The 26,409-nt window shown below is 30.9% G+C and overlaps 1 protein-coding gene across 1 annotated transcript; it reads left to right on the plus strand.

The window, feature by feature from the left end:
* The first annotated feature begins 17 nt into the window (after positions 1-17).
* LOC134711559 (motile sperm domain-containing protein 1-like) lies at positions 18-14,193 on the plus strand. Its single transcript, XM_063572211.1, has 7 exons — positions 18-160; positions 6,471-6,655; positions 7,322-7,397; positions 8,475-8,569; positions 9,003-9,131; positions 9,702-9,863; positions 13,179-14,193. Exons 2-7 carry the CDS (start codon positions 6,514-6,516, stop codon positions 13,208-13,210), a joined length of 636 nt encoding a protein of 211 aa, XP_063428281.1. The 5' UTR covers positions 18-160; positions 6,471-6,513; the 3' UTR covers positions 13,211-14,193.
* The last annotated feature ends 12,216 nt before the right edge of the window (positions 14,194-26,409 follow it).

A 26,409-nucleotide genomic window follows, 5' to 3' on the forward strand; every position in this document is an offset into this window, starting at 1 on the left:
AGCTGTTAGTTGAAACCCGATGAGCTCAAATGAAAATTACACATGAAATGGTGACGTTTTACACAAGGACAAAAACAATAACAAAGCCAGCTGATTTCACGACGCCAAATTTAGAATTCTTTATGCAATCACCAAAGAAAGACACATACTTTATCATTTTGTAAGAATCGATATACAAATACCTGATATTTTATACATTTCATACAATTGAAAGCATGGATTTAAGTCAGTGATGTTTCTGAAACATATTTTTTATACACATTTTGTAATGCCTATGAGTAAATTATAGACCTCATGGCCTTTTTTTGGAGTCTGCAACACTTGACCTGAGACAACCCTTTGGCCAAGCTAGACTAGAGACATATATCTTTATTGATGGAAAACCTTGATAGGGACATATGGTATTAGGTCAGTTCCATTGTATCTCTCAAAAACAGAATCTGGGTCTGTTCGCGCCCAATCATGTTCGCGCCCACTCATGTTTGCCCCCTTTCACCTTCGCACCCTACACGTTCACACCCAAAGTCCGTAAGCACCCTACAGGGTCGCGTCCACATTTTATTTTAACTATCATATACTATGAAATATACAAATCGTACATTGTACCTTCATATCTTTTTTTTTGGTAAAAAAAATAATAATGATCCGTTAATTGGTTTTGTGTTTAATAATTTGTAAAACAAGTTTTGGAAAGTGTATTGCAATAAATATTAAAACAATTATATTTCATGTTTTTAATTTAAAATCTTCAACAGTTCAATGGTTTTAGTCATGCCTAGCTAAATATATGCAGTTATTCACATCAAAGTAAGACTTAAAACAACAATCATGATTTTTAAAAAACAGATTAGGCTGTGTATAAATACAAATTAGCAGTAATCATACATAACTAACATTTAATAATTATTAATCATCTAATTTAAAAAAATAAATTACATGATGATTCCTCAAATTTCATTCAAGAAAATACAATTACTTGGTGTAAACATATAAAACATATCTTATAATTCAGCTGAAATTTGACCTCCCTATTACTGATACAAAATGGGCTCGAATGTGTAGGGTGCGAATGGACTTCGGGGGGTGAACATGTGAGGTGCGAACGTGTAGGGTGCGAAAGTATATTGGGCGCGAACAGACCTGATACCCTCAAAACTCATTCACACCCTACATGTTTGCCTCCGGGGTATGTTCCCGCTTTATTTAAGAAAGCAAAGATGATTTCACATATTTGATATATAACACACTAAGTAAACACATATTCATAATAACAATTATACATTTCTATTCTCAATTTTAGATAAAATGTATCAGAATTTTGAGTGTATTTTAGCATAGACTTCATCTAGAAGCTAGCTATTTTTTACATGTAGATAAACACTGAAAACTGATGACGGTCATATACCAAGTATACATATAAAATGATAAAACATTAACATAAATAATATGAGGCAGGTATTACATGTACCTGTGAATGGGGAAGATGTCTGTATGAATTATTTATTTTGAAATCTACTCATTGTTATAAAAAAGAAACGGAAATACCGTAATGTTTCCGATTTTGGTTCTGTTGTTAGGGATTTTCTTGTGATGTTATTTAAGTTATGACGTCATGTGCAATGTAAACAAAGAAACACAATGCATCAGGTAATGCAATTCATATCAAACACCGGTGTCAACGTGATGATCGTAACTGCAATTATGATCATCCCAATATGGCGGACACAAATTTAGCAATATTTTATATTGCCAATTTCTCCACTTTAACAACTTACTTTCAGATTTATATTATGTCTAGAAACATCTTTATAAGCATTGCCATTGAAATATTGTTTCATACATGATGGAAAAGCAACAAGAAGAATGAAAATCGACATACAAAAAATCACGATGATGATCGTAACTTGTATTTATTTTTATCAACGATGATCGTAACTTCTATTTAAGATGATCGTAACTGTCTATTCCAACGAAGCATTTTCCGGTAAGAAAAACTGTCTGGTACATTGAAAAGTGTACATTTATTATTTATCGGCCAATATTGTGATAAAAATGATGAACGATCACTTAAGGGAGGGTAATGTTCTATTGGTAATTGCATAAATGGTTATGATTTCCCGAGATTTTATTTCATTTTTTATCTAGTTCAAAATTAAAATGCATTGGTAGTTAACAACTTTGTATTTATTACATATACAAGTCACAGGTAGTACTGTATCTTATATTAACAAGGTTAAGGACATTTCATATAAATGGCCAGTTTGGTGAAATTAGAGAATTTTTTTATTTCCCCCCTACACTTTGTAGGGACATTGTCACCGTGTATCATCGTACAGCGGATATAGGTATTAACCAAGCGGGCGTGAGCGATTTTGATCTTACACGGTAATAAAAAATCTATGTTTTGTTTACATAATATCAATGTGTACTTCAATCTAAACATAATTGTTGTTTTAAGAAATTATTTGGCCGTAGGTTGATGATTAGAGATGTCTCATTATTTTCCCAAAACAAGAACGATTACTAAAAACATGTGCAAATACTTGTCAAAGATGTTGCCACTCGTCTCATCCGTTATAATTCTATATTCATTTCAACTCTTTTTCTGATAAAAGATCAATGTGTGTGTGTAATAAGTATAGCTGTTTCAATAATTGGCATTGAAATCTTTCATACATATGTTATTTTTCGATATTTTATCCGTAAAGAAGCGTTGTGTACCGTTTTAAGCTGACCACATAAATTCTTTTATCTTACCTCCTATACATTTCTAGGAATATGATTGGTTAAAAGCGACCTTAGGGAGGCGGGTCTTATTTCAATACACGGTTAGTAGTGAATTTGCGACTCAGTCACTGTTTGATTAATTTAAAATATGGACACCTTAACACTTTAATAGAGAAATAAGAAGATGTGTTATGATAACAAATAAGACAACTTTAGTCTAAATTCAACAAATAACTTGAAAGATAGTCGGTAAGATAAATTCGTTACATAGTGTGCTATTGACCTAATATGATATATACAGGGTAAGTAAATTCCATATGGGGTTCGAGCTTCGCTCTCACCCCATATGGAATTTACTGACCCTGTATTTAGCTCCCTTATCGACTAACTTCAATAAATAATGTCAAATACCGTAAGTGTTAGGAATTATAGCTTGAAAAACACATGGAATCTAATAGGAACGCGTTTACCATCTATATTTCAGCTTTTTCTTCTGTACATGAATTGCCAACCCATGGTAAATATAGGTGGAGACAGGCTGCCTAAGAGAAGGTCCATTACAGTCATGCGTCATTGATTCTCTTTATAATCAACCATATTTTCCACACAAAAATAGGGAATGTACGCAACCTGGCCCTCCCTCTAAACCCGTCTCTGTAGCCTACCAACACTTAATGGGTCAAAGTTTGATAAAGCAAATATAAGACCAGGAAACAAGTTAAAACACATCAAAATGATACCATTTTGAATGTTAACTAAATAACTATTTAGAAAAAAATATTGAGGACATTTGCATATATATAAGCCTACTAATTCAACCTTATGTCATTTCTTTTTGACAAATATAGCGGTTTACATTAACACTCATTTTGGTTAGTTTTAAAATCATACTATTTTCAGTAAACCCAATTTTTCGTGACTGATAAAATTGGATGTTCATTTTTAAGAAAAAACATTGTAAATTTTGAGTTACGATCATCTTTATATAAAAGCAAGTCCAAGTTACGATCATCCATAGACGAGGTTATGATCATCATCGTGTTTTTTTTAATCTCGATTTTCGTTCTTCTGGTTGTTTTTCTATCATTTAGGAAAAACTCATTCAATGGCAATGCCTAGATTAAGAATTCTTTTGATACAAAACAATTCTGAAAATAAGCTTTTAAAGTAGAGAAATCGGCCTTCTAAAATTTCTCTAGATTTGTGTCCGCCATATTGGGATGATCGTAATTGCAGTTACGATCATCACGTTGACACCAGTGATCAAAGACAAAGAATTATTAAAAAATGAAATATTGGTATTGTATTCCTTGAGTTCCCTCTATATTTTACTAGACTACTCAAAGTCTCACGACAACGAGATTGGAAGAAGGAAGTAGATTTCTGCATTCTGCGCAAATGTGGGATTAAAAAAAGCGACAAAAAAAGTTTGAACGACTATGACATTAGTACAATGAAAATTTCGGGAAATTTTCCCAATTTAGAAAAAATATTTTTTTATTGATTTTTCTACTGTAATAGGTGACTTTATAATTTGTCCCCATATAAATATGTGAATTAAGTTTTTTTATCCTACATTGAACTTTTGATGTCGTCCCTTACCTTTAAATGCTGTTACTTTCTTATGAATGCATAAACAATAATAAAAGAGGTATATATAGATAGATAAAAGATTAAACTTTAAAATGAATGCAATATTTTTATTATGTAATCATTATGTGATCAGTTATTATGAAATTGTGGCAAAATCTCGGTCAGTTCGTCAGTTCGTTTGATTGAATTTAGCTCTATCTTCTCTTTAACTATACAGAAAATTTGAACGCAATCTTAATCAACACATCATGGGTTTCAAAAGGGTGTCTTAAATCATTTGTAAATTGTCCCTATGGTATTCCATTTTCTCACAAATCTCTTATTAGTGTGAACATCCTAACCGCAAAACAGAAGATAATGTTTAATTAGGTGAAAATTTGTTCTATACATTCTATCTTAAATCTGAGACACCCTTTTGTAGATAATGGCCATAGAAACAACATATAATAAAATCAAACCTCTAGGAATACCTATGTAGAAGCTAATTTCAATTGAAAGTTGAAATTTGGGGGGAAATATTTAAGACACAGTTAACACTATAATTGGTTACATGATTGTTGCATAATAAAACATTGTATTCATTTGAGAGAGAAATCTGTTAGCTATCCATTACTACCACTTTTATAAATTTTCAAGCATAATTAAGAAAGTTACAGCATTTTAAAACTTGGGAGTTGGAGTTATAAAATCTTTGTATTTAATGAATATTCTTATAATTTGCATACATTCTTAACAATAATTATAATATTCAAATGTTTTTTCCTTTTGTTAAAAATTCTGTTTGTCATTAATCTTAGACTGATTATGTCATTATGAGTACATGATTGATATATATAATGATAAAGGAGTAGATCCGGTAAGACCCCTTTTTGGCCCCAAAATATAGCAGTTTTACAAAATTGTTAAACAGTAAACTTTTAGATATTTATTGGACAGTAGAATGCTTCTGCTACATACATGTAAATATGAGCTGTTTTTGACAATGCAGTGCACATATATCGGGTACTAGCACCATTATAATCATGCTAAATCACTGAAATCTTCACAATTCTAGCATTTTAGTTAAATTTTAGAAAATTGTTGTGAACAAAAGAGGCCGCATTCGTGTTCATCCTTAATATTAAAATGTAAGTTGTATTTGATGATTATACATAACATATATAAAGGTTGAGGATGAACACGGATGCGGCCACTTTCATTTTTGACAAAAAACATCTAAAAAGTGACATTTTTCAGCATATTTTGTAGATTTTTCATATTTGAGCTTGAATCTGATCATTTTTAATGACAAAATCAGTTTAAATCTTTAACATAAACTAAGAGAATCAAATAAAATAGACACTTAAGTCTTTAAAAAGTGGTCAAAATCTTTCGTCAGATGAACCTGAAATTTGAGTCCAAAATCGGTCCTTACCGGACCTACACCTTTTTTTGTTTGAATGGAACTATTTGTTTTCCCTCCCTTTATAATCAAACTGCAAAACCATGGCTAAAGTGGCTTTACAAAGAATGGCTGAAGATGGGCTTACTGTCTTGCATTGAAAGTATGCTTCTTTATGATGGTTGACAAAAAAAGAAAAGAAAAAAGAAAGCGGTACTGCTTAAATTTTTTTAAATGGTGTCTGGTATAGACCAATGTAAACCCTTCTTTCATTGATGTTTAGGTGAATATCCCATTTCCTTATAATAAAATACAAACAAAAAAGTTTTACCATTTATATAAAAATCACATTAAATGTATAATTAACAGTCTATTATTTGAACTTGGAATTATTTTTAATTATGGAATTTGCTTGATTTCTTGTTATTGAAATTTTTGATAAATTCCATGTTAATTCTGTGCTGAAATGTTCTGTGCTGCGCACAACACTTTCTAACCAAAATATATTGAATGGAAAATGTTATTAACAGCTCAAAAGATCATAATACCAAATAAACATGGAATTTATTAAAAAATTTAAACACAAGAAATTTTACAAATTCCATAATTAAAAATAATTCCAAGTTCAAATAATAGCCTGTTATTTGTTCTTTTAGAAAAAAATGCAAAACGGTAATTGCAATTTGCTGATGTTGTGAACTTCTTCAATTAATATTATTGAATTGTATTTTAATTTTTTTCTAACATGTGTTTACATTTCTTTTCTTAGATTAAAAGAAAGCACCAACAAGATAAAAGACTACTCATGACAGATGCAACCCTCTCAACTGACAGATGGCAAACTCCCACTGTTTGTCTTCCCATCAAACCTGACATTTTATTCAGATGACCAGTCATCACATAAACAAATACTGACTGTGTATAATCCTTATGACTCTCCTTTAAAGTTTAAAGGTTTGTATAATGTACTTTTAAGAAAAATATGGAAAAATTGTTTGTGTCAATCAATCAACTTTTAATGCTGGGCTTGACAACCTGATAACTATTTTGATCTGAGCATCACTGATGAGTCTTGTGTAGACGAAACGTGCATAACTGCGTATTAAATTATAAGCCTGGTATCTTTGACTATTTACACCACTGGGTCGATGCCACTGCTGGTGGACGTTTTGCCCCGAGGATATCACTAGCCAAGTAGTCAGCACTTCAGTGTTCACAAGGATATCATTATCATTGATATGGTCATTTTTACAAATTTCCTGTTTACAAAAAATTTGAATTTTTCGAAATACAAAGGATTTTCTCATCCAAGGCATAGATTACACTAGCCATATTTGGCACCACTTTTCGGAATTTTGGGTTCAAAATGCTCTTCAAGTTTGTACTTGTTTGGCTTTATAACTATTTTGATCTAAGTGTCACTGGTGAATCTTGTGTAGACAAAATACGCGTCTGGCATATTAAATTGTAAACCTGGTAACTTTGATTACTATCAATATGTGAAAATTGCATTTACCTATATAGATATTTCATGACAATTCTTTCTGCTAAAGATTATATACATACATATGCATGTATAGTATATAGATTACTTTATTGTTCTTCTTATTTTGATTTAAGTGTTGTGTACAGCACCTAGAAGATACACAGTTGTTGATTCAGAAGGAACTATTAGGCCAAGATGTTGTGTTGATATGTAAGTAAATTTATGTAATGTAATGTGCACTTAAACTTGTTGGTCAAGTCATTACAGTGATTGGTTACTACTACACTTTATCATTTTGGATTTCAAATGCAAAGACAACAGATCTCCAAAAACTGGGTTTTCAAAGGCTTGTATACATCTCAAAAACTGTCACATCGATTTATATATCCTTATTTTTCTATGATTTTGTGCAATAAATCTGACAACTTTATTTTGTATATGAAACAATTGTAAGGTATACATTGTGTCTGTCTGGCAGGGTTATTTGACTCCGAACTAGTTTTCAAAGTTAATTGGTAAAATTTAAGTTTCAAGATAAGATTATTGATATGTGGTACATGGAAGAAAATATAAGGTATACCTGACAGTCAGGTACATTTTGTATTCATAGTTTAATATGAGGCAGGCATTACCTGTAAATGGGGAAGAAGTCTGTATGAATTATTTTTTTGTAACTTAAATATTTGTGAAAAAAAAAAGAAACGGAAATACCGTAACGTTTCCGATTTTTGTTCTGTTGTTAGGGATTTTAGTTGTGACGTTATTTAAGTTATGTTGTCATATGCAATGTAAACAAAGGAACGCTTTCATCAGGAAACATTTTTTCGTATTAAGGAATTATTAAAAAATGAAATTGGTATTTAGTTCCTTCCTATTTTATACTAGACTGATAAATATATATTTTACTCAATGTTTCATACAAACGAGATTGGAAATTGACTTACTTTGTAGATTTCTGCGCAGGTCCGGGATTTCAAAACATGACATAAAAAAAATTGAACGATTTTGAGTTCATTAGTACAATGAAGAATTCGGGAAATTTTTATTGAATTTTCTAATTTATTGGGGACTTCGTCCCCATATAACTATTTCTCAGATACATGTTCTATAAACAATAAGTTATTTATATGTGGTTCATAGAATGATTGGATGGTACATGTCTGTCTGGCATTAAACTCATTATCATTGAAAATCCCTCCCAAGTCATGTCAAATCAGCTTTTATATAACCAGTTATTATTCATATTTGTTGATAAATTCTGATAAGTCTGTTCTTTCATATTTTCAGAGTTGTGAGACATATTGATATTAATATAAACAATGAAGGGGTCGAAGATAAATTCAGAATACAAGTGGTGGAACATGGACAAAAGAAAGTTATTGGTAAATTACCATTTTATATAAAATTATAAATTGATAAAACTTTATATGCATGCATGACATTGATGTTCTTATCTCCCTTTCTTACTAAGTGTATATTTCTCAGTGTGTTGCTATGCTTGTGTCTGTAGTCATGTGTTTGATTACAGGTCAAATAAATCAGCTATGTCACATATTTTGGTAAAATTTTGCATACTACTCTGACTTGTTGAGCTATAACTGAAAAACATCGTTTTCAAATTGACAAATAAGATAATCTTTCAATGGTTTCATGGCTATAGGAATCTACACACAGCATAGTTTAAAGATAAAACTTGAGCAGATTATTATAGTTACATCTGATGAATTTAAGTGTTATCTCAATAGGTATTTCAATAACTTAATAGAAAATGCCACACATTAAAAGCTTATGAAAATCTATTCTTCTTTTTTACAGGAAAGAAAGAAATTATATCAGTATTGCTGCCTAAAAAAGAAAGATCTGTACAACCAGAGGAAAACTTCCAGTCTCTGCCTTCATCTACATTGCCTGCTGATAGATCTCAAAGCCTTTCATCCAGACCAAGTAAGTCTTATTATGCTTTTGACCAAATAATGGCATCTTTTTCATGTGTCATTTATCACTAAGTGCTTCTAGTTTACTTCCCCCCTCTCAAATGCAATCCTAGTTTACTGTTCAATGCAATCATGTGTATAAATTCATATGTTTATGAAGAATTTGTCCACTTCTGATATGACAGATCTATATTCTTTTGTTCTGTTTAAAATAGGAAATTTTCTACCTATATAGGCTTTTATGCAGTCTTTAGCAAAACCACAAAACATTATTTTTCTTCAATCCAAGAACTATTTGATATCCATAAACATAAATGAATTCATGGTGGTATATTTCATAAAGCTTGAAACCAGTGAAGCTGTCATGAATTAAGGTAGAATTGTTTCCATATCTCATAATCTGGTATGAATTTCGATAGGTATGAACTTGAAAGATGTTAATATATACAAGAAAATGCATTTTTGTTTTCAGCTCAAGCACTTAAACTGTACATGTATTGATAATTTTTTTAATTTCAAAAATATTTGTTAATTAATACATGGTTATCATGTAAACTATATGCTATTGTTTGTATCATAGGTAGATCTGAGAACAGTGGTGGACCCAGTCTGTTTGTGATTATTACTGCCCTAGTTTGTATTATTGCCCTCATGCTACCACAGCAGGGAGATATTGCTTCCCGTCTTCCAGACTACTTGCATTTGTCAGTACCACAGAAACTTATAGCTGCATATATTTTAGGTAAGGCCATTATAAGTTCTTGTATTTGTAGTCATTGAAGACTTTCATTATTTTGCTATAACCATTTTTGTCTGCTGCGAAACTCATTGCAGGCAACATAGAAACATTGTGCATTCATCCTTATAGTCTTGTTAGCACTCTCACTTGTACAATTTTTGCCAGATCTTAATAAAACTTATATTATAGGTTTATATATATCAGAAGTGTAGGACAAGTTCAAAAATCAGTACTGATCATTTATTTATAGAACAATAAATATATGGAATATTGCATTGTTAGCACTGTCATGTGTTCAATTCTTGCCAGATTTTATGAAATTTATATTATAGCTTTATATCCGCCATGTCTGACAAATTCCAAAATTAATGCAGATCAATTATTTTAAAAAGAGTTATTCCACTTTGAAGTTTGAAATATTAATAACATGTATACAGAAAATTGCCCGATGAGTGCTCTAATGTGTACAATTCTTGTCAGATTTATAGCATCTATGTATTTGACGAGTTTAAAAATCAGTGCTTATCAACTATTTTTGAAAGAGTTATGTCCCTTGGATATATTTATTGTATGAAAAATTGCGTTTTTAGTGCTCTTATGTGTACAATTCTTGCCATAATAGTATAAAACTTATATCATAGGTTTATAACAGTAATGTCTTTGGTGCTATTGAAAATCAGTGCTATCAAATATTGTTAGCCCCTTTAAAAAAACAAAAATATAACGGAAATTGCATTGCATTTTCTCTGTACCCTTCATTTCTCTAAATATTTTTTTATAAATTGTTTTATAAAGTTATTGGCCTTGAATAGTTTAAATATGAGTGATGTGTGAAACATTGGAACTCTGTTCTTTAATAAGGATTGTTATTTTTAATATTTAGGTAGATTATTTGGCCAGCACTATCCCTTCAGTTGTGGTTCTTTGACTTTGAATGTTTGGAACAGATTACATGTTTTAATATTACCATTTTATCATCTTTATTTCAATATTTGTTTATACTTTCAAAATTACTGAATAGGAAGAAAAATTACCGTTTAATGCAAGTTTTTAGGAAATTAAAGGTGATAGAGAGAATCTTTTGTCAGTAAAATTGTTCAACAAAATATGATCATTAGATTAGTCAACATGAATGAATTGTCAATTAACCTCTTATAGGAGTATTGGCATTAAAAGAACAATTTTAGTCATTTTGTGGATTTTTGTGTAAAACATATAAATTGTCAAATAACCCCTGGAAACAGTTATTCCCCTTGAAAGATGCTTTTTTTTAAACATTTTTTAAATCACGAACTATTATAGATGGAGAGAAACAGTAAAGAAGCAAATATTTTCAGCACAATAAGATTTACAAATCAGTCATCATGGAATAAATTGTCAATGGGATAGAGTAAATTGTCTCCCTTGATCGTATTAACCAATCACAATATGTCAGTTTAACATGGAGTATAATTAATATAGATATTGGTTTTGCAATAACAAAGGCATACAGAAAAAAAACATCTTATTTTTACTTTTACTTTTTGTATCTACCTGTAAATTTCTTGAAGCAGTACACAATAGATTGCAACAATAACAATGTGGAGCTTTTTTATTTTTATAAACTTTTTGTATACTTAAAAGCGTAAATGTTATCTGAAACTCTCCAAACCATTTTATAAGCTGCAAAATTAAGTTTCTATTTAAACAATAAATGAGAACTTAAATTACAGATACAATTTCTTAAAAACATGTTTGATTTATTAATAACTAGGGATGGCAACGAGTTACTTGCTCGGAAAGCTGAGTACTCCAGTACAGTTTTAGTACTCAGATACTCGTTTGCCTGTTATACATCTTGAGATATTTCTCTTCACATTTCTGCTCACTTTTGGTCTCTTGAAATATCCCCTTCGTAATACTTTAAATAAAATCAAATAACAACATAAATATGTTTATACTGAGGCTACTATTTGTTATAGTAGTACCAGTAAGGTCCTTTCCTTCCGATAGAAAGTTTGTATGTGCATTACTTAACTTGTAACAAAAAGTAGAAAGTCAAACAGTCTTTCCTCTAAAAATATTTCTAAACAAGAACAAAATAAAAGTGACATGCGGTGAACCCTATGCAGCTCTTTAGAGACATTTTAAACGGTTTTTGTACACTGATCAACACTTACATGGATTAATAATTCACTCATTACAAGCCGTAAAAACTTACCTTTGTTTGTTATAAATCTTCTAAGACTTCTATGTAAATGTGATTGGTATGAGATGTACATTTTAATTAATTTAATTACTCTGTATTTGAAACTTTACTATAATTGTTTAATTTACAATTTAAAGATAGGCGAAAGAACAAGAAAGCAGACAATAAACTGACAACATCATGGCTAAAAATATATTGAGAAAATTAGACAAACGATAGTGCAAAAAAAATAAAACATGGAAAAAGTAAGACTGAGCAACACGAAAAAGCACAAGTAATTTGAAGTCCAATATTGTTGTTGACAATTAAATGGACAAGTCGTATCATAAAAAATACCAACTCCTCAGGATTGATTTATTGTTGGTTTCTTAACGTCCAGTGGCAAATATTTCATGCATGTTCAGGATGAGAACAAGTTAGCAATTAATACAATAGGTAGGTCTTGCAATAGAGGCCATCAGGGATGATGGTCAGAGAAACTCCTCAGGAACATGAACACAAACAATAATGCTATTATAATAGGTTATTTGTAGAAACGTTTGTCTTTATTTAATATGTTTATGAAAGGTAATACCAAAAACACTGCATTCCACTTAAAATCTAAACATTTCAATAGACATTTAAGATTCATCTGAGTACTCGCGAATACTCAACTATCAGGATCGAGTATCCGGGTATTGAATTGTAGATCTTTTGAAATCCCTATTAATAACACTTTTTTTCAGCAGTATATATACACATACAGCTATCAGCTTATCTGTAGAAAAGATAAAATGTAGTTTAAAAGGATTTTATTTTGTAATTGTTTATACCATATTCATAGGAAAAACTGTTATCAGATATTATATTAAAGTCCATTGATTAATAAGGTGTGTGTAAAATTTACGTCAGACTTCCTGTAATGCATTAACATGCTTGTAATTTTCTTATCTGAAAATTTTATTATTAGTCATAGCTAAAAATATGTCATCCAAAGTTGATTAACTTAGGTGTTAATGTACTTTAGTCCAATACTGGTTTTAATGTAAATTTGTATTCAAGATATAAAAGAAAGGTCAACTGTTTTGAAAGAAAAATAATTTATTGAATGCAGTCTTATTAACATAATTTTCATTTCTTTCTCATTACAGGATTGGTTACTATGGTGATATTACATGTGTAGTGAATGAATGAAGTTAGTGATGCTTTGCCTTTTTTGAAGCTACCATTTTGTGATACAGTGTTTTTATTACTGTTTTAATTGACATATTTATAAAAGCCCTCTGGTCTTGTTTAAGGGTAAACTTTTTTATTGGTATTATCCAAAACAAACTTAAACCTATGTTTAATAACAATTACAATTTCTGATTACTTAGTTACAAATGTATATATGCATGCTTGCTAATGACTGAATTTTCAGCTCCATGATATGTTTTGTAAAGATATTTAAAAAATTTCCATAAACCATGAATTGAATATGGCATTCGTAGAACATTATATCTTTTTGTTAGCAGCATCTTGAAATGACTATCAGGAAATGGAATAGAATAATCATTCATGAGAACATTTCTAAACAAGTATTTATAAAGAAGGGAGATAATTCATTAAATAAACTTAAATATTTAGAAATTTCAAATGCAAATATGACCTCAAACATATAATAAATGAAGAAGTGGCAATTATTTAAAGTCAGAAGGACCTTATAATACATATATGTAGTGGCTGTTTGGGTCTTGAAAGTAAAAATATCATGAAATATACAGAAAATTTATTAATTGGAGAGTATGACATTAATGGTTTAAATAATATTTTCAAGTTTTTTTGTTGGTTTTAGTACAATATTTGTATGATTTATTTCTCTGTACTTTTGATTTTATTTCATCGTAAGATCAGTAAGTCTTCTGTTTTCAAAAAAATACTTGTTACGTAGTATTTACCAGTGTTTGATTCATCTTGAAAAATGATCATCATTTTAGCATTTGAATAAGTGAGTAACAACTTTTATTTGGACCAATTGATTGCAGAATGTGTTGTTTGTGAAATATTTGTGTTCATAACTTATAAAGTACATTTAGTAGTATCATATAAACCTTAATTTGTTGTATGTAGTATTGTATTTTATTTATATGCATTCTGAACATGTGCAATAAATGTGTTTTAAAACAATGTCTTGCTATTATAAATGAAAAGTATGTATGAACTAGAATTGCTTTTTTCAGATTTCTGGTATAGTTTATTTCTATATCTCATCTTGACTACACACCTTCCACAAAAAATGAAAAAAAAATATTAATCATTATGATAGGTGATCACATTTTTCACACTGATGCACCCTCGTGCAATATATCACTAATAAACCACAAAAAAATGCACAAACTATGACAGAATTATGAAGGCTGTAAAGTGACCTATGACTTTAGGTTTGCACTCTTCATGATTTTGTTAAAATTACTTTATTTGGTATAAAGCATATCATTGCAAAGCCTACATATCTGTCAGATAGGGTTTACCTTACCATAACCTAATTTCATTGCTCATTGATCAAGGTTAAATTTTTGTGGTCAAATCTTTTAACTATATTGGTGGTATGGAATGATATGTACATGTCCCACTTGCAGGTTTCATTTGACCTTGACCTCAGTTTCATTGTTTATTGAACAATAATAAGTTATGGCCTTTTTCTTAGATGCAATAGATCAGCTGTATTTAGTATATATGGGTTGATTGTAAGGTTGACATCTGAAATTTTACATGGTTCATTGGAAAATGTTATGTTTTTGTCGAGCCTGCAACTTTTGTTGCAGAAAGCTCGACATAGGGATAGTGAATCTGCGGCGGCGGTGTTAGCTTACTTTTTAAAAGCTTTATATTTTAGACGGTGGAAGACCTGGATGCGCCACACTTTGTATATAGATGCCTCATGTTAAGATGTTTCCGTCAGTCACATGTCAAATGCCTTGACCTCATTTTAATGGTTCAGTGACCACTTGAAAAAAAAGTTCAGATGTTTTGTAATGTTAAATTCTCTCTTATTATAAGTAATAGGATAATTAAATTTGTTATGTGTGTACCTTGCAAGGTCCTCATGCCAGTCAGACAGTTTTCACTTGACCTTGACCTCATTTCATGGATCAGTGAACAAGGTTAAGTTTGGTGGTCAAATCCATATCTTAGATACTATAAACAATAAGGCTAGTATACTAAAATGCAGTCAACTTTAGCATTTGATAGTTCATTGATAACATTCTGGCGTATCATAAACAAACAGCTTGTTACGTCTCATTTCATTGGCCGAAAGATTTAAATACAACAACAATGTAGTTAGTGTGCACGTGAATTGACACAGGTGACCGACAATGGAATTTACTATGTTACTACGGACGTAAAAACAGTGATTTGTATTGTTACAAACCTTTGGTCAAAAGAATTAAATAAATGTTTTGTTAACTTCAAATTGTGGGGTTGAAATATTATACTGATATTTTGTTTTAAGTAATATTCTAAGTTCTTTATGCATGCAGCAACTCAATATTATCTTGTACCCGGCATAATGAGAAATATAAGGATAAAATAAAATACATGTGCCGCTTTTATACGGATGAATATATGAACCACTTTTAATTTCTTTCATAGTGACGATGTGACAATGTCGTAGTCATTTATAATAAGTATCTCATAATACTGATCCACTACAATAATTAATGAGGGGTTGCACTGACATTCCTCTTTTATTTTTGTCATGCTATAAAACATACACACAGTACAAAAATACCATAAACGGAGGAAATTGTTCCCCAAAGATAGAAACAAAATAACTTTAATCGTATCATTGGTGCACCTGAATGAATTCAGTGAAGGCAGGTTGTTATAATAAATTGAAATGTTACATCGACGAAGATTATTTCTTTTGCATGTGTGGAACTAAATAATAAATTAATACTTGTTAGAAGTTGTAGTTTAAAAGGAACAATTCTTGTTCGAATTCGGGGCCTTTTATAGCTGACTATGCGGTATGGGCTTTGCTCATTATTGAAAGCTGTATGGTGACCTGTAGTTATTAATTTCTGTGTCATTTTGGTCTCTAATGGAGAGTTGTCTCATTGGCAATCATACCACATCTTCTTTTTTTAAATATTAATGTACTGTTTTTGATTTTAAATGGATGAACATTTATCTTTCAATTTTTATACTGTAAAAATAGAGCTGCATAACATTGTTGAACTATCCGCTAAAGTATATGTGGTATGTATTCGTATTTAAAATGAAATACAAAACGAAACGTGTATGATAAACTGATAAACAAAATATCAAGAAATTAAAGATGACCAAATGCATGTGCAAGAAGAAGCTCACGTTTTTATCAATACATTTAATGAATAAACACTGTTTTTTTTAAAACTGATTGTTTCTTTTAACATGTACATATTTACAATTATGAATATACAATTTACTTTAGTTTTTTAACCAAGAATAGCAAAACATCACGAAGTATTTCGTTGGAGTTTTAAACTACTTTTAATTTCCCTGTGCCATGGTTTGCCATCTCCATTTTTTCTAAACAAAGCATGGTTGGTAACATATTATGAATTTACGGTTTCGGGATTTTTTTTCTCTCAATTAAACGGAATCAGAAAAAAAATCACTATTCTACGTCGAATACCTAAAACTCTGCAAAGAATATGAAAAGTGTTTGTAGTAAAGTACGGTTTGATTTTTCATCGAGTCCATTCAGTAAAAGAAAAGGCAGTCAGGACGGGTAACTTGGGGTGGGGGAGGGTGTAGTCAATGAAAAAAATATGTGAATTAAGATTTTTTTTTATCCTGTATTGAACTTTTGATGTTGTCCCTTGATCCAGAGGAGACATTTGAATTAAATATTTCGATATGAAAACTGTTAAGATTTTTAAGTTTAAAATTTTGTTATCAATTGCAGAAAATTATAAAACCAATGAATTTTACATGCACATTTATAAAAGCTAGAATTGTGATTGGATAATCAAGAACACAATCATGTACGCCAATACGACGATGGAAGCTTTAAACGACCTTGACCAGCTACGTAAATATTGATCAGTCCATTCAACGTTATAGTACGTGTGTTCTATTTTTGCAGGTGTGAGTTCGAAGGTTTGAATTGACCAATGAAAACCATCGTTCCTTAAAGGGTTAATCTAATAAAGTTTGTTTGACTGATTATGTCCCACGACCTTTCGCTAAGCTTAGCCGCAGATAGATATATATTTAGTGTATGAAAGGACTGTAAGGTGTACATGTCCAACTGGCAGGTGTCATCTGACCTTGACCTCATTTTCATGGTTTAGTGGTTATAGTAAAGTTTTTATACGACCGCAAATTTTGAAAAAATTTTCGTCGTATATTGCTATCACGTTGACATCGTCGTCGTCGTCGTCGTCGTCGTCCGAATACTTTTAGTTTTCGCACTCTAACTTTAGTAAAAGTGAATAGAAATCTATGAAATTTTAACACAAGGTTTATGACCATAAAAGGAAGGTTGGTATTGATTTTGGGAGTTTTGGTCCCAACATTTTAGGAATTAGGGGCCAAAAAGGGCCCAAATAAGCATTTTCTTGGTTTTCGCACTATAACTTTAGTTTAAGTTAATAGAAATCTATGAAATTTTGACACAAGGTTGATGACCACAAAAGAAAGGTTGGGATTGATTTTGGGAGTTTTGGTTTCAACAGTTTAGGAATTCAGGGCCAAAAAAGTGCCCAAATAAGCATTATTCTTGTTTTTCGCACAATAACTTAAGTTTAAGTAAATAGAAATCAATGAAATTTATACATAATGTTTATGACCACAAAAGGAAGATTGGTATTGATTTTGGGAGTTTAGGTCCCAACAGTTTAGGAATTAGGGGCCAAAAAGGGACCCAAATAAGCATTTTTCTTGGTTTTCGCACCATAACGTTAGTATAAGTAAATAGAAATCTATGAAATTTAAACACAATGTTAATGACCATAAAAGGAAGGTTTGTATTGATTTTGGGAGTTTTGGTCCCAACAGTTTAGGAAAAAGGGGCCCAAAGGGTCCAAAATTAAACTTTGTTTGATTTCATCAAAATTGAATAATTCAGGTTCTTTGATATGCCGAATCTAACTGTCTATGTAGATTCTTAACTTTTGGTCATGTTTTCAAATTGGTCTACATTAAGGTCCAAAGGGTCCAAAATTAAACTATAAGTTTGATTTTGACAAAAAATAAATGGGTTGGGTTCTTTGATATGTTGAATCTAAAAATGTACTTAGATTCTTGATTATTGGCCCAGTTTTTTAGTTGGTCCAAATCTGGGTCCAAAATTAAACTTTTTTGATTTCATCAAAAATTGAATAAATGGGGTTCTTTGATATGCCAAATCTAACTGTGCATGTAGATTCTTCATTTTTGGTCCCGTTTTCAAATTGGCCTACATTAAGGTCCAAAGGGTCCAAAATTAAACTAAGTTTGATTTTAACAAAAATTAAATTCTTGGGCCTCTTTGATATGCTGAATCTAAACATGTACTTAGATTTTTGATTATGGGCCCAGTTTTCAAGTTGGTCCAACTCAGGATCTAAAATTATTATATTAAGTATTGTGCAATAGCAAGTCTTTTCAATTGCACAGTATTGTGCAATGGCAAGAAATATATAATTTCACAATATTGTGAAATATCAAAAATTTTTTTAATTAGAGTTATCTTTCTTTGTCCAAAATAGTAAGCAAGAAATATCTTATTGCAAGAAATTGTTTTTAATTGGAGTTATCTTTCTTTGTCCAGAATCAACTTAAATCTTTGTTATATACAATATACAATGTATATTCACTTTTTACTACCAACTGATAAATTTAAATAATCTTTACCATTCAGTGATAACAAGCAGTTTTTTTACATCTTAATATTTTATGATGTATTTAAATGAGTAGTTATTGTTGCAAACTCCATTAGAATATTTTAATTGAGATTAGTTTTGGAATAAGGGAAAGGGGGATGTGATTAAAAAATTGGGTTCAATTTTTCTCATTTGAAATTTCATAAATAAAAAGAAAATTTCTTCAAACATTTTTTTGAGAGGATTAATATTCAACAGCATAGTGAATTGCTCTAAGAGAAAACAAAAATTTTAAGTTCATTAGAACACATTCATTCTGTGTCAGAAACCTATGCTGTGTCAACTATTTAATCACAATCCAAATTTAGAGCTGAATCCAGCTTGAATGTTGTGTCCATACTTGCCCCAACCGTTCAGGGTTCAACCTCTGCGGTCGTATAAAGCTACGCCCTGCGAAGCATCTGGTTGTGTTTTGTCTGTATTTCTCATACTTTATGCAATAGATCTACTATATTTTTTGTATGGAATGATTGTAAGGTGTACATGTCTAGTGGGCAGAAGTCATCTTACCTTGAACTCATTTTCATGGTTGAGTGGTCAAAGTTAAGTTTTTGAGTTTTGGTCTTTTTTTCTAATACTGTATGCAACAGGTTAACTATATTTGTTGTATAGAATGATCTTAAGGTGTGCATGTCTAGGGGGCAGATGTCATCTGACCATGACCTCATTTTCATGGTTGAGTGGTCAAAGTTAAGTTTTGGTCTTTTTATCTAATACTATATGCCATAGCTAAACAATATTTGGTGTATGGAAATATTTTATGATCTATATGTCAGTCGGGCAGGTTTCATTTGACCTCAACCTCAATTAAACGGTTCATTGCTCAGTGTTAAACTTTTGTGCTTTGGTCTATTTTTCTTAAACTATAGGTAATAGGTAAACTATATTTGTTGTATGGAAGCATTGTTAGCTGTACATGTCTGCCTGGCATGGTTCATTTGACCTTGACCTCATTTTCATGGTTCACTGGTCTTTGTTTAGTTATCTTGGTTAATGTTAGGTTTATGTGACAGTTTTTAATAAAGCTGTATACTTAGGGCTATCAACATAATATCAATGATTAGTAAAAAAGGCGAGACATTTCGGCGTGTGCACTCTTGTTGTGGTTAAGTCAACTTCTAAGATACAAGCAAGAGGACCACTATAGTTGGATTGTGGAATGATATCAGGAAGGCAGATTTCATGTTTTGATTTCATCTTTGTGGTTCATTGTTTTACTCTATTCTCAGATACTATAAGGCATAAGTAAACTATATTTTGTGTATGGAGTTATTACTTCGTGTACCAATATATAATGTCTAGCAGGGCTCATCTGACCTTGATCTCATGTTTATGGTTCATTGGTTAATGTTCAGTTTTTGTTGAGCCTGTGACTTCTGCTACAGAAATCTTGACAGGGATAGTGATCTGGCAATGGCAGCATTAGTTCACTTCTTAGAAGATTTATATTTTAGAGGATGAAAGACCAGTGGAAGCTTTATACTTTGTATAATAGATGCCTTATATTTTGAAGTTTTCATCTGTCATATGTCCATTGTTCTTGACCTCATTTTCATGGTTCAACAACTACTTGAAAACAATGTTCATTTCTCTTTTATTATGAGTAATAGCTAGGATAACTATATTTAAAATATGAATACCTTGCAAGGTCCCCGTGCACATCAGATGGTTTTCATTTGACCTTAATCTCATTTCATGGATCAGTGAAGGCAGAAAAAAGTGTTATACAGTTTATCTTGCCACTAATTGATTATTGTTGTATAGTGTGGAGTAGTTGTATGGGTGAGGGTTTAAATAGGATATTAAAATTACAAAAGAGAACTGCTAGATAAATACTAGAAACAGACCCTTTCCCTCCTTCCGAGCCATTAAACTGGATGACATTTGAACAGAAAATAAAATATCACAAGTTTGTAATGACATTGAAGTGCATTAAAAACGATGCCCCATCATGTCTTACTAACAAGATTCATTGTGTCTCAGACAGAAATTCATACCCCTTGAGAAATGCTATTCAAGGAAACCTCATACACCCTTTAACAAAAACAGAATTGTTCAAAAAATCTTATATGTATTCTGGACCATTCTTGCCAATTCCATTAACAAATATTGCAAATGTTAATTCTTTCAAATTCAAAATAACAAATCATTTATTGAAATCAACCTAGCTGTATAAATAATATTGAAAACTGATTATGTCATCATGTTTATTTTTTCATAACATTTTATCAAGTTGTATTGAATGTTATTTTCATACATGTACTTGACTCTTTATACTGATGTATGCAATGTATATGTTGACATTTTGTTTGATTTTTCATGATGAGGGCTTTGGGGAAGATTAGTAATATAGCTAACTGTGTAACCCTCTTACAATAAAGTATTCTTGTTGTTGTTGGTAAATTTTTCATGGTAAAGTCTGTATTCTAGATTCTAAAAGAATAGGTCTACTATATTTGGTGTATGAAATGATTGTAAGGTGTACATGTCCAACTGGTTTTGTGATACTTGTAGTTAAGCTTTTTATTGCAATTTTGTGCATTTTTCCTTTTATCTTTTTTGTGATAATTTTCATATCATGCGTCTCGCTTGAGATGGAAAAATTATCGCTAGAAACTAAGGCCACATGGCGTTGCTAACGAAATTAACAACGTCCTCATAGGTAAAATAGCGATAAACAGATTATCATTGGTCATCTCAACTCCATTGCTTTTCTCACTTTCGCTGTACCAGCTCAAGCGAGAAAATCAATCTTGTTGAAATGATCAACGATAATCTACAAATATTTAGGGCATTGCAGGATAAATGATCGTTTTTTTCAACAACATACCATTTATCAGCTCTAAATCTTAAAATATGAGAAAACATTTAATGACAGCTGGGGCATAAAACAAAGCAGTCATTTTCTTTTTTACTTTAAAACTATTTAATATAGCACATATTCAATACAATAAAAACACATATGTTTTGTGACATGACAATGAATACTTGTAGTACTTGATGTAGTACATAGATGACATTATGTTCTATAACATTATAAAAGGCAGATCTTTTTTATTGTTTGTTGAACTGCATCATGATAAATCTTCATCATCAAACAGATCATCAAAATCTGAAATTACAAAATTTGTAAAAAGTTGCAGTAAAAACTCCTATTTCAATTGTTGTGTTTCACATCAAGAAATGAGTAATCATACTGAAAATAAAGCATCCTGAGCAGAGAGAAACTAGTGATTAGCAACTCATAACTCATATGTCTTTAACATACTCATTTGATGACAAAAAAATCTTACTTTTCACAAAATTCTGTCAATTCTTATGCAAAAGTATACAAAATCAAATATCTGAAAATAAATCCTCCTTTTATACATATATACATGATATATAACTGATATAAGTGGGATATTACTTCATTCAAAAACATAATTCTAAATTTGAGCCAAACAATATTGGTTCTTTACCATAAATGCAGCATGCAAAGAGAATTAGCCTATCTAGTTTTAAAATGTTATGGTTGTCCATTGACTGTTAATTTATGATCAATCACCTTCAAAAAGTAAGGCTAGCACACATGAAGAGATGATAACAGTGATTTAAAATCTGTCAATATATAAACAAGCAGCAGTACACACATTTGAATAACTTTTTAATAGTTATTATACATGCACATCAGCAACAAGGAGGAATAGAGTGTACATTTTTTAGCATTTATGTTTAAACATAATGTTCAGTTTTTAATCTTTTATATCAGATGCTTATTTGGTTGAAGTCCTTAAGTAAACGCCTGTGTGACTCTTGCGTTCAGATCCTGATAGTTATATTATTTTTCCCCTCTATATCAGTCACTCTTCACTCTATATCAGTCACTCTAAGTGTTTAAAAGGTTTTTTTCATAACAGATATAATGATGCTTCTAGTGCATGGTCAACATATACTGCTGATGTTTTTTATTTGGTCGGGTTGTTGTCTCTTTGACACATTCCCCATCTCTATTCTCAATTTTAATTTTATCAACATATACTGAACATAATGGTTATGTTATATTATAACTCATGTTATATTCCATATGGTTTTTTTTTGTAATGTCTAAATGCACATACTAATTATTATAAATCCTTAATGTGGTAATCATTGTACTAAATTTGCCCATAACAGATCCTCAATTGGAAGTAACATATAAATTTAATTATTAAATACTATTATGATACATGCATCATGCTGTTTAAAACATTCATGTACCACTAAATACAATCATGTGATGGAATCAGCAATTCTTTTCAATCAATGTAAACAAATAAATTATAGTAAATGAAACACAAATTGTTTGAAATCAGCATCTCTTTTCAATCAGTGTAAATAAAATAAAGTATAGTACATGAAATACGAATGCAATATTACCATTATAAAAGTCAGCATGGACAGATTTTTCATTGGCTGCCAAATCCATCAATAGAGCACTAGAACCTCCAGCCTGAAAAATACAGAAGTATCAAATTAGCAATCAATTTGAATGACACAATTTGAGACAGAGTTTGAGTTATTTCCCTTGGGACACCATTTCAGATGGATAAACCATTTATTTCTCGGGGAAACCCTGTTTTGACAGTTCTTATCATTTACAGTTCTCAATCTGTCATTTCACACATGACTGCTAATACTAATTCATTTTGAATAAAGGAAAGACTTTATACTTCAAGATACAGTTCAGTAACAGTTTGAATCAAACAGACTGCCAAAGATGCAGAGCTGATCATAAGTAATCATTTTGATAAAATCGCCTTACAGTGAAGCTTATGTTATGACATGTTAAAATGGTTATAAAATATCAATCATGCTGAATATGGTTTTACATAAGTTGTATTCTAAATCAAACATTTTTGTGCTAAACAGCTTTGAAAGAAATGATTCATTTATGACCTTAAACTTAAGTTATTGGTTGTAAATTAACAGTGTATTTGACGTCAAAGCTGTCGAAGTGAATCCATTTGGGTACTGGGTCACTTAATTTGACAGTTAGCATAAGTTGAACTTTCTTTCCAGAAAGAGTTATGAAGTTGCTAGTATTTCAAAGGAAAATCACTTATGCCATCAGTCTAATTACTCCTTATGGCTATATGTCTGTCATAACTTGAAATCACATACATGTGTAGGTTTCTGTAAAATTTTGATGTCACAATAGAAAATGTCTAAAGCAACAAAGGAAAAGTGATTGTTGTATATGATGTCAATAGACGTATTCACACTTGTATGCAAATTTATCATCCATACATGTACACCTCATCGTTATTAGTCCGCAATTACTGGATATCACAAGAGTTTCAGTAAAATTTTTATGTCATAATTTATAATATCTGTTGCTAAAATGGAAAAGTGATTGTTGTATGATGATCAAGTGGTACAGATTTCCAAATAACAATAAGATGTATTATAAGAAAATGTACATAAAATCCTTCAGGTTCCAGGAAAGTTTGAAGATATCATATGGTACAAAATGTGCACCATCAGAGCTCCAGATAAGAATTCACAAATTGGGTTTTTTAACCTCTCCATTTTTTATTTAATTGAATGAAATAGTTTAATTCAAAGTCATCCCTCAAGCAAATATCAAATTGTGTTTTTCACCAAAAAGCTCCTTAATGTATTGGGTTATTTCATTAACTCGATATTTAACATGTTTAATGTGTGTGTTCTCTCATCAATTAAAATAACTATATTATATACTCTTGAACTAAAATTAAACAATAGTTTTGTCTAATCTTGTTAACATAAATCTGGATTTACTTGTCTCTTATTAGAACTTTTGGATTCCGATGCTTACTTTATATAAGTGATTTAGCTTTTCATGTTCCAACTGATTTAGTTTTGACGAGTTATTACCCTGTTACATGTATCGTTAAGGCATGCAAACACTCCTGGATGCGCCATTGCATGACCCCTTGTGTTCAAGAGACGCTTTCTGACAACACTAGCTGAGTCTTGTTATCATCATATTTCACTCAAAAGGAAACTAATTAAAACATGCTTTTATTCAATATATTTACTGGAAATTTACTTTCGATTTAATTTATTGCTAAGTGTTATGTTAAATCCTGAGCAGAAGGAAAAGAATTAAGACGACATGGCTTACGCTTATTGGATAAAGACAGAGACAATCGAAATCTTTTCCTCACCATGTGAATCTTTAAGCAACCAATCATTTCAACAGGGACCATTTCAACAATCTATTTTTTTAACAATAGGACAATTAGATTTTTTAATATTACAAAAATAATTTCACCCAACGACTATGTACAATGTAATAGATACATAACTCACACGATAGCGACTAAAAGCTTTAAGAAGTCTTGGTTTTGACAAATTATTGGGTTTCAGAACTCTGCAATTGGCAATCTGAATTGCATTGGGTTTTCAATTATTTTTTATTGTGTGATTACTCAAATACTTAGCTGTGGAACCGTAGCTCTTAGGTCCTTATGTTATTATTGACTATTTGTGGACCATAGTAAAAAAAATAACATAAGGACCTAAGAGCTACGGTTCCGCAGCTATAAAATAATCAGATTACAATGTATCTGGAGCTCTGCACCTAAATATATCGGCTAGTTTGCAGTTTATCGTTTCACAAATGATATCAATATGTTCCTTACGTCGTAAATACAATCCCCTTCCTAATCTTGAATGTGACCGACCGAATTATACCATTTACCGGATTTGTAATCACATAAGCAACACGATGGGTGCCACATGTGGTGCAGGATCTGCTTACCCTTCCGGAGCACCTGAGATCACCCCTAGTTTTTGGTGGGGTTCGTGTTGTTTATTCTTTAGTTTTCTATGTTGTCTCATATGTACTATTGTTTTTCTGTTTGTCTTTTTCATTTTTAGCCATGGCGTTGTCAGTTTGTTTTAGATTTATGAGTTTGACTGTCCCAAATGGTATCTTTCGTCCCTCTTTTGCAGAAGATAAAGTAAATAAAAAGTGGGTATTTTACGGTAGCTGATCCAGAAGGGGTGAGGTTCAGGGGTTGGAACCCTCCCTTTTTTAGGACGAAAAATGCATTTGTCACAATAGGGACATATGGTTGGACCCCCCATTATATTCTGGGTTGGCAACCCCCCTTTTTATAATGATTGGATCCGCCCATGTTTTATATCAGTTATTAAACTAATAAATATCTTTCTCAATGTTTTATATTGCTTATTACTTCTTCAATATCCATGTAAGGACCTGCTCCCTCAGGAAACATTTCATCAACAGCTACAATCGACGGTTTCATGATTGTTGTCCTGAAATTTACATTAAAGTGTAAATTTGACGTCTTTGTAAATTTCTACATCCACCTTATGAACAAGCTACAACGAACTGTCGATGTGTACCAATATGCTTTATTTAACCTTTTATATACTCATACAAGAAATTGTGAGCATTCTTTATAATTTCAAATTCCGAAAAAGGATTGTTTTAATGTATATTAATGAACACTTTACA

Source organism: Mytilus trossulus, chromosome 3, assembly GCF_036588685.1.
Source record: "Mytilus trossulus isolate FHL-02 chromosome 3, PNRI_Mtr1.1.1.hap1, whole genome shotgun sequence".
NCBI lineage: Eukaryota > Metazoa > Mollusca > Bivalvia > Mytilida > Mytilidae > Mytilus > Mytilus trossulus.

Coding starts and splice junctions, on each gene's coding strand:
- LOC134711559 (XM_063572211.1), top strand. CDS start 6,514: ATGCAACCCTCTCAACTGACAGATGGCAAACTCCCACTGTTTGTCTTC. Junction 6,656..7,321: donor CTCTCCTTTAAAGTTTAAAG/GTTTGTATAATG, acceptor TTTTGATTTAAG/TGTTGTGTACAGCACCTAGA. Junction 9,132..9,701: donor AAGCCTTTCATCCAGACCAA/GTAAGTCTTATT, acceptor TTTGTATCATAG/GTAGATCTGAGAACAGTGGT.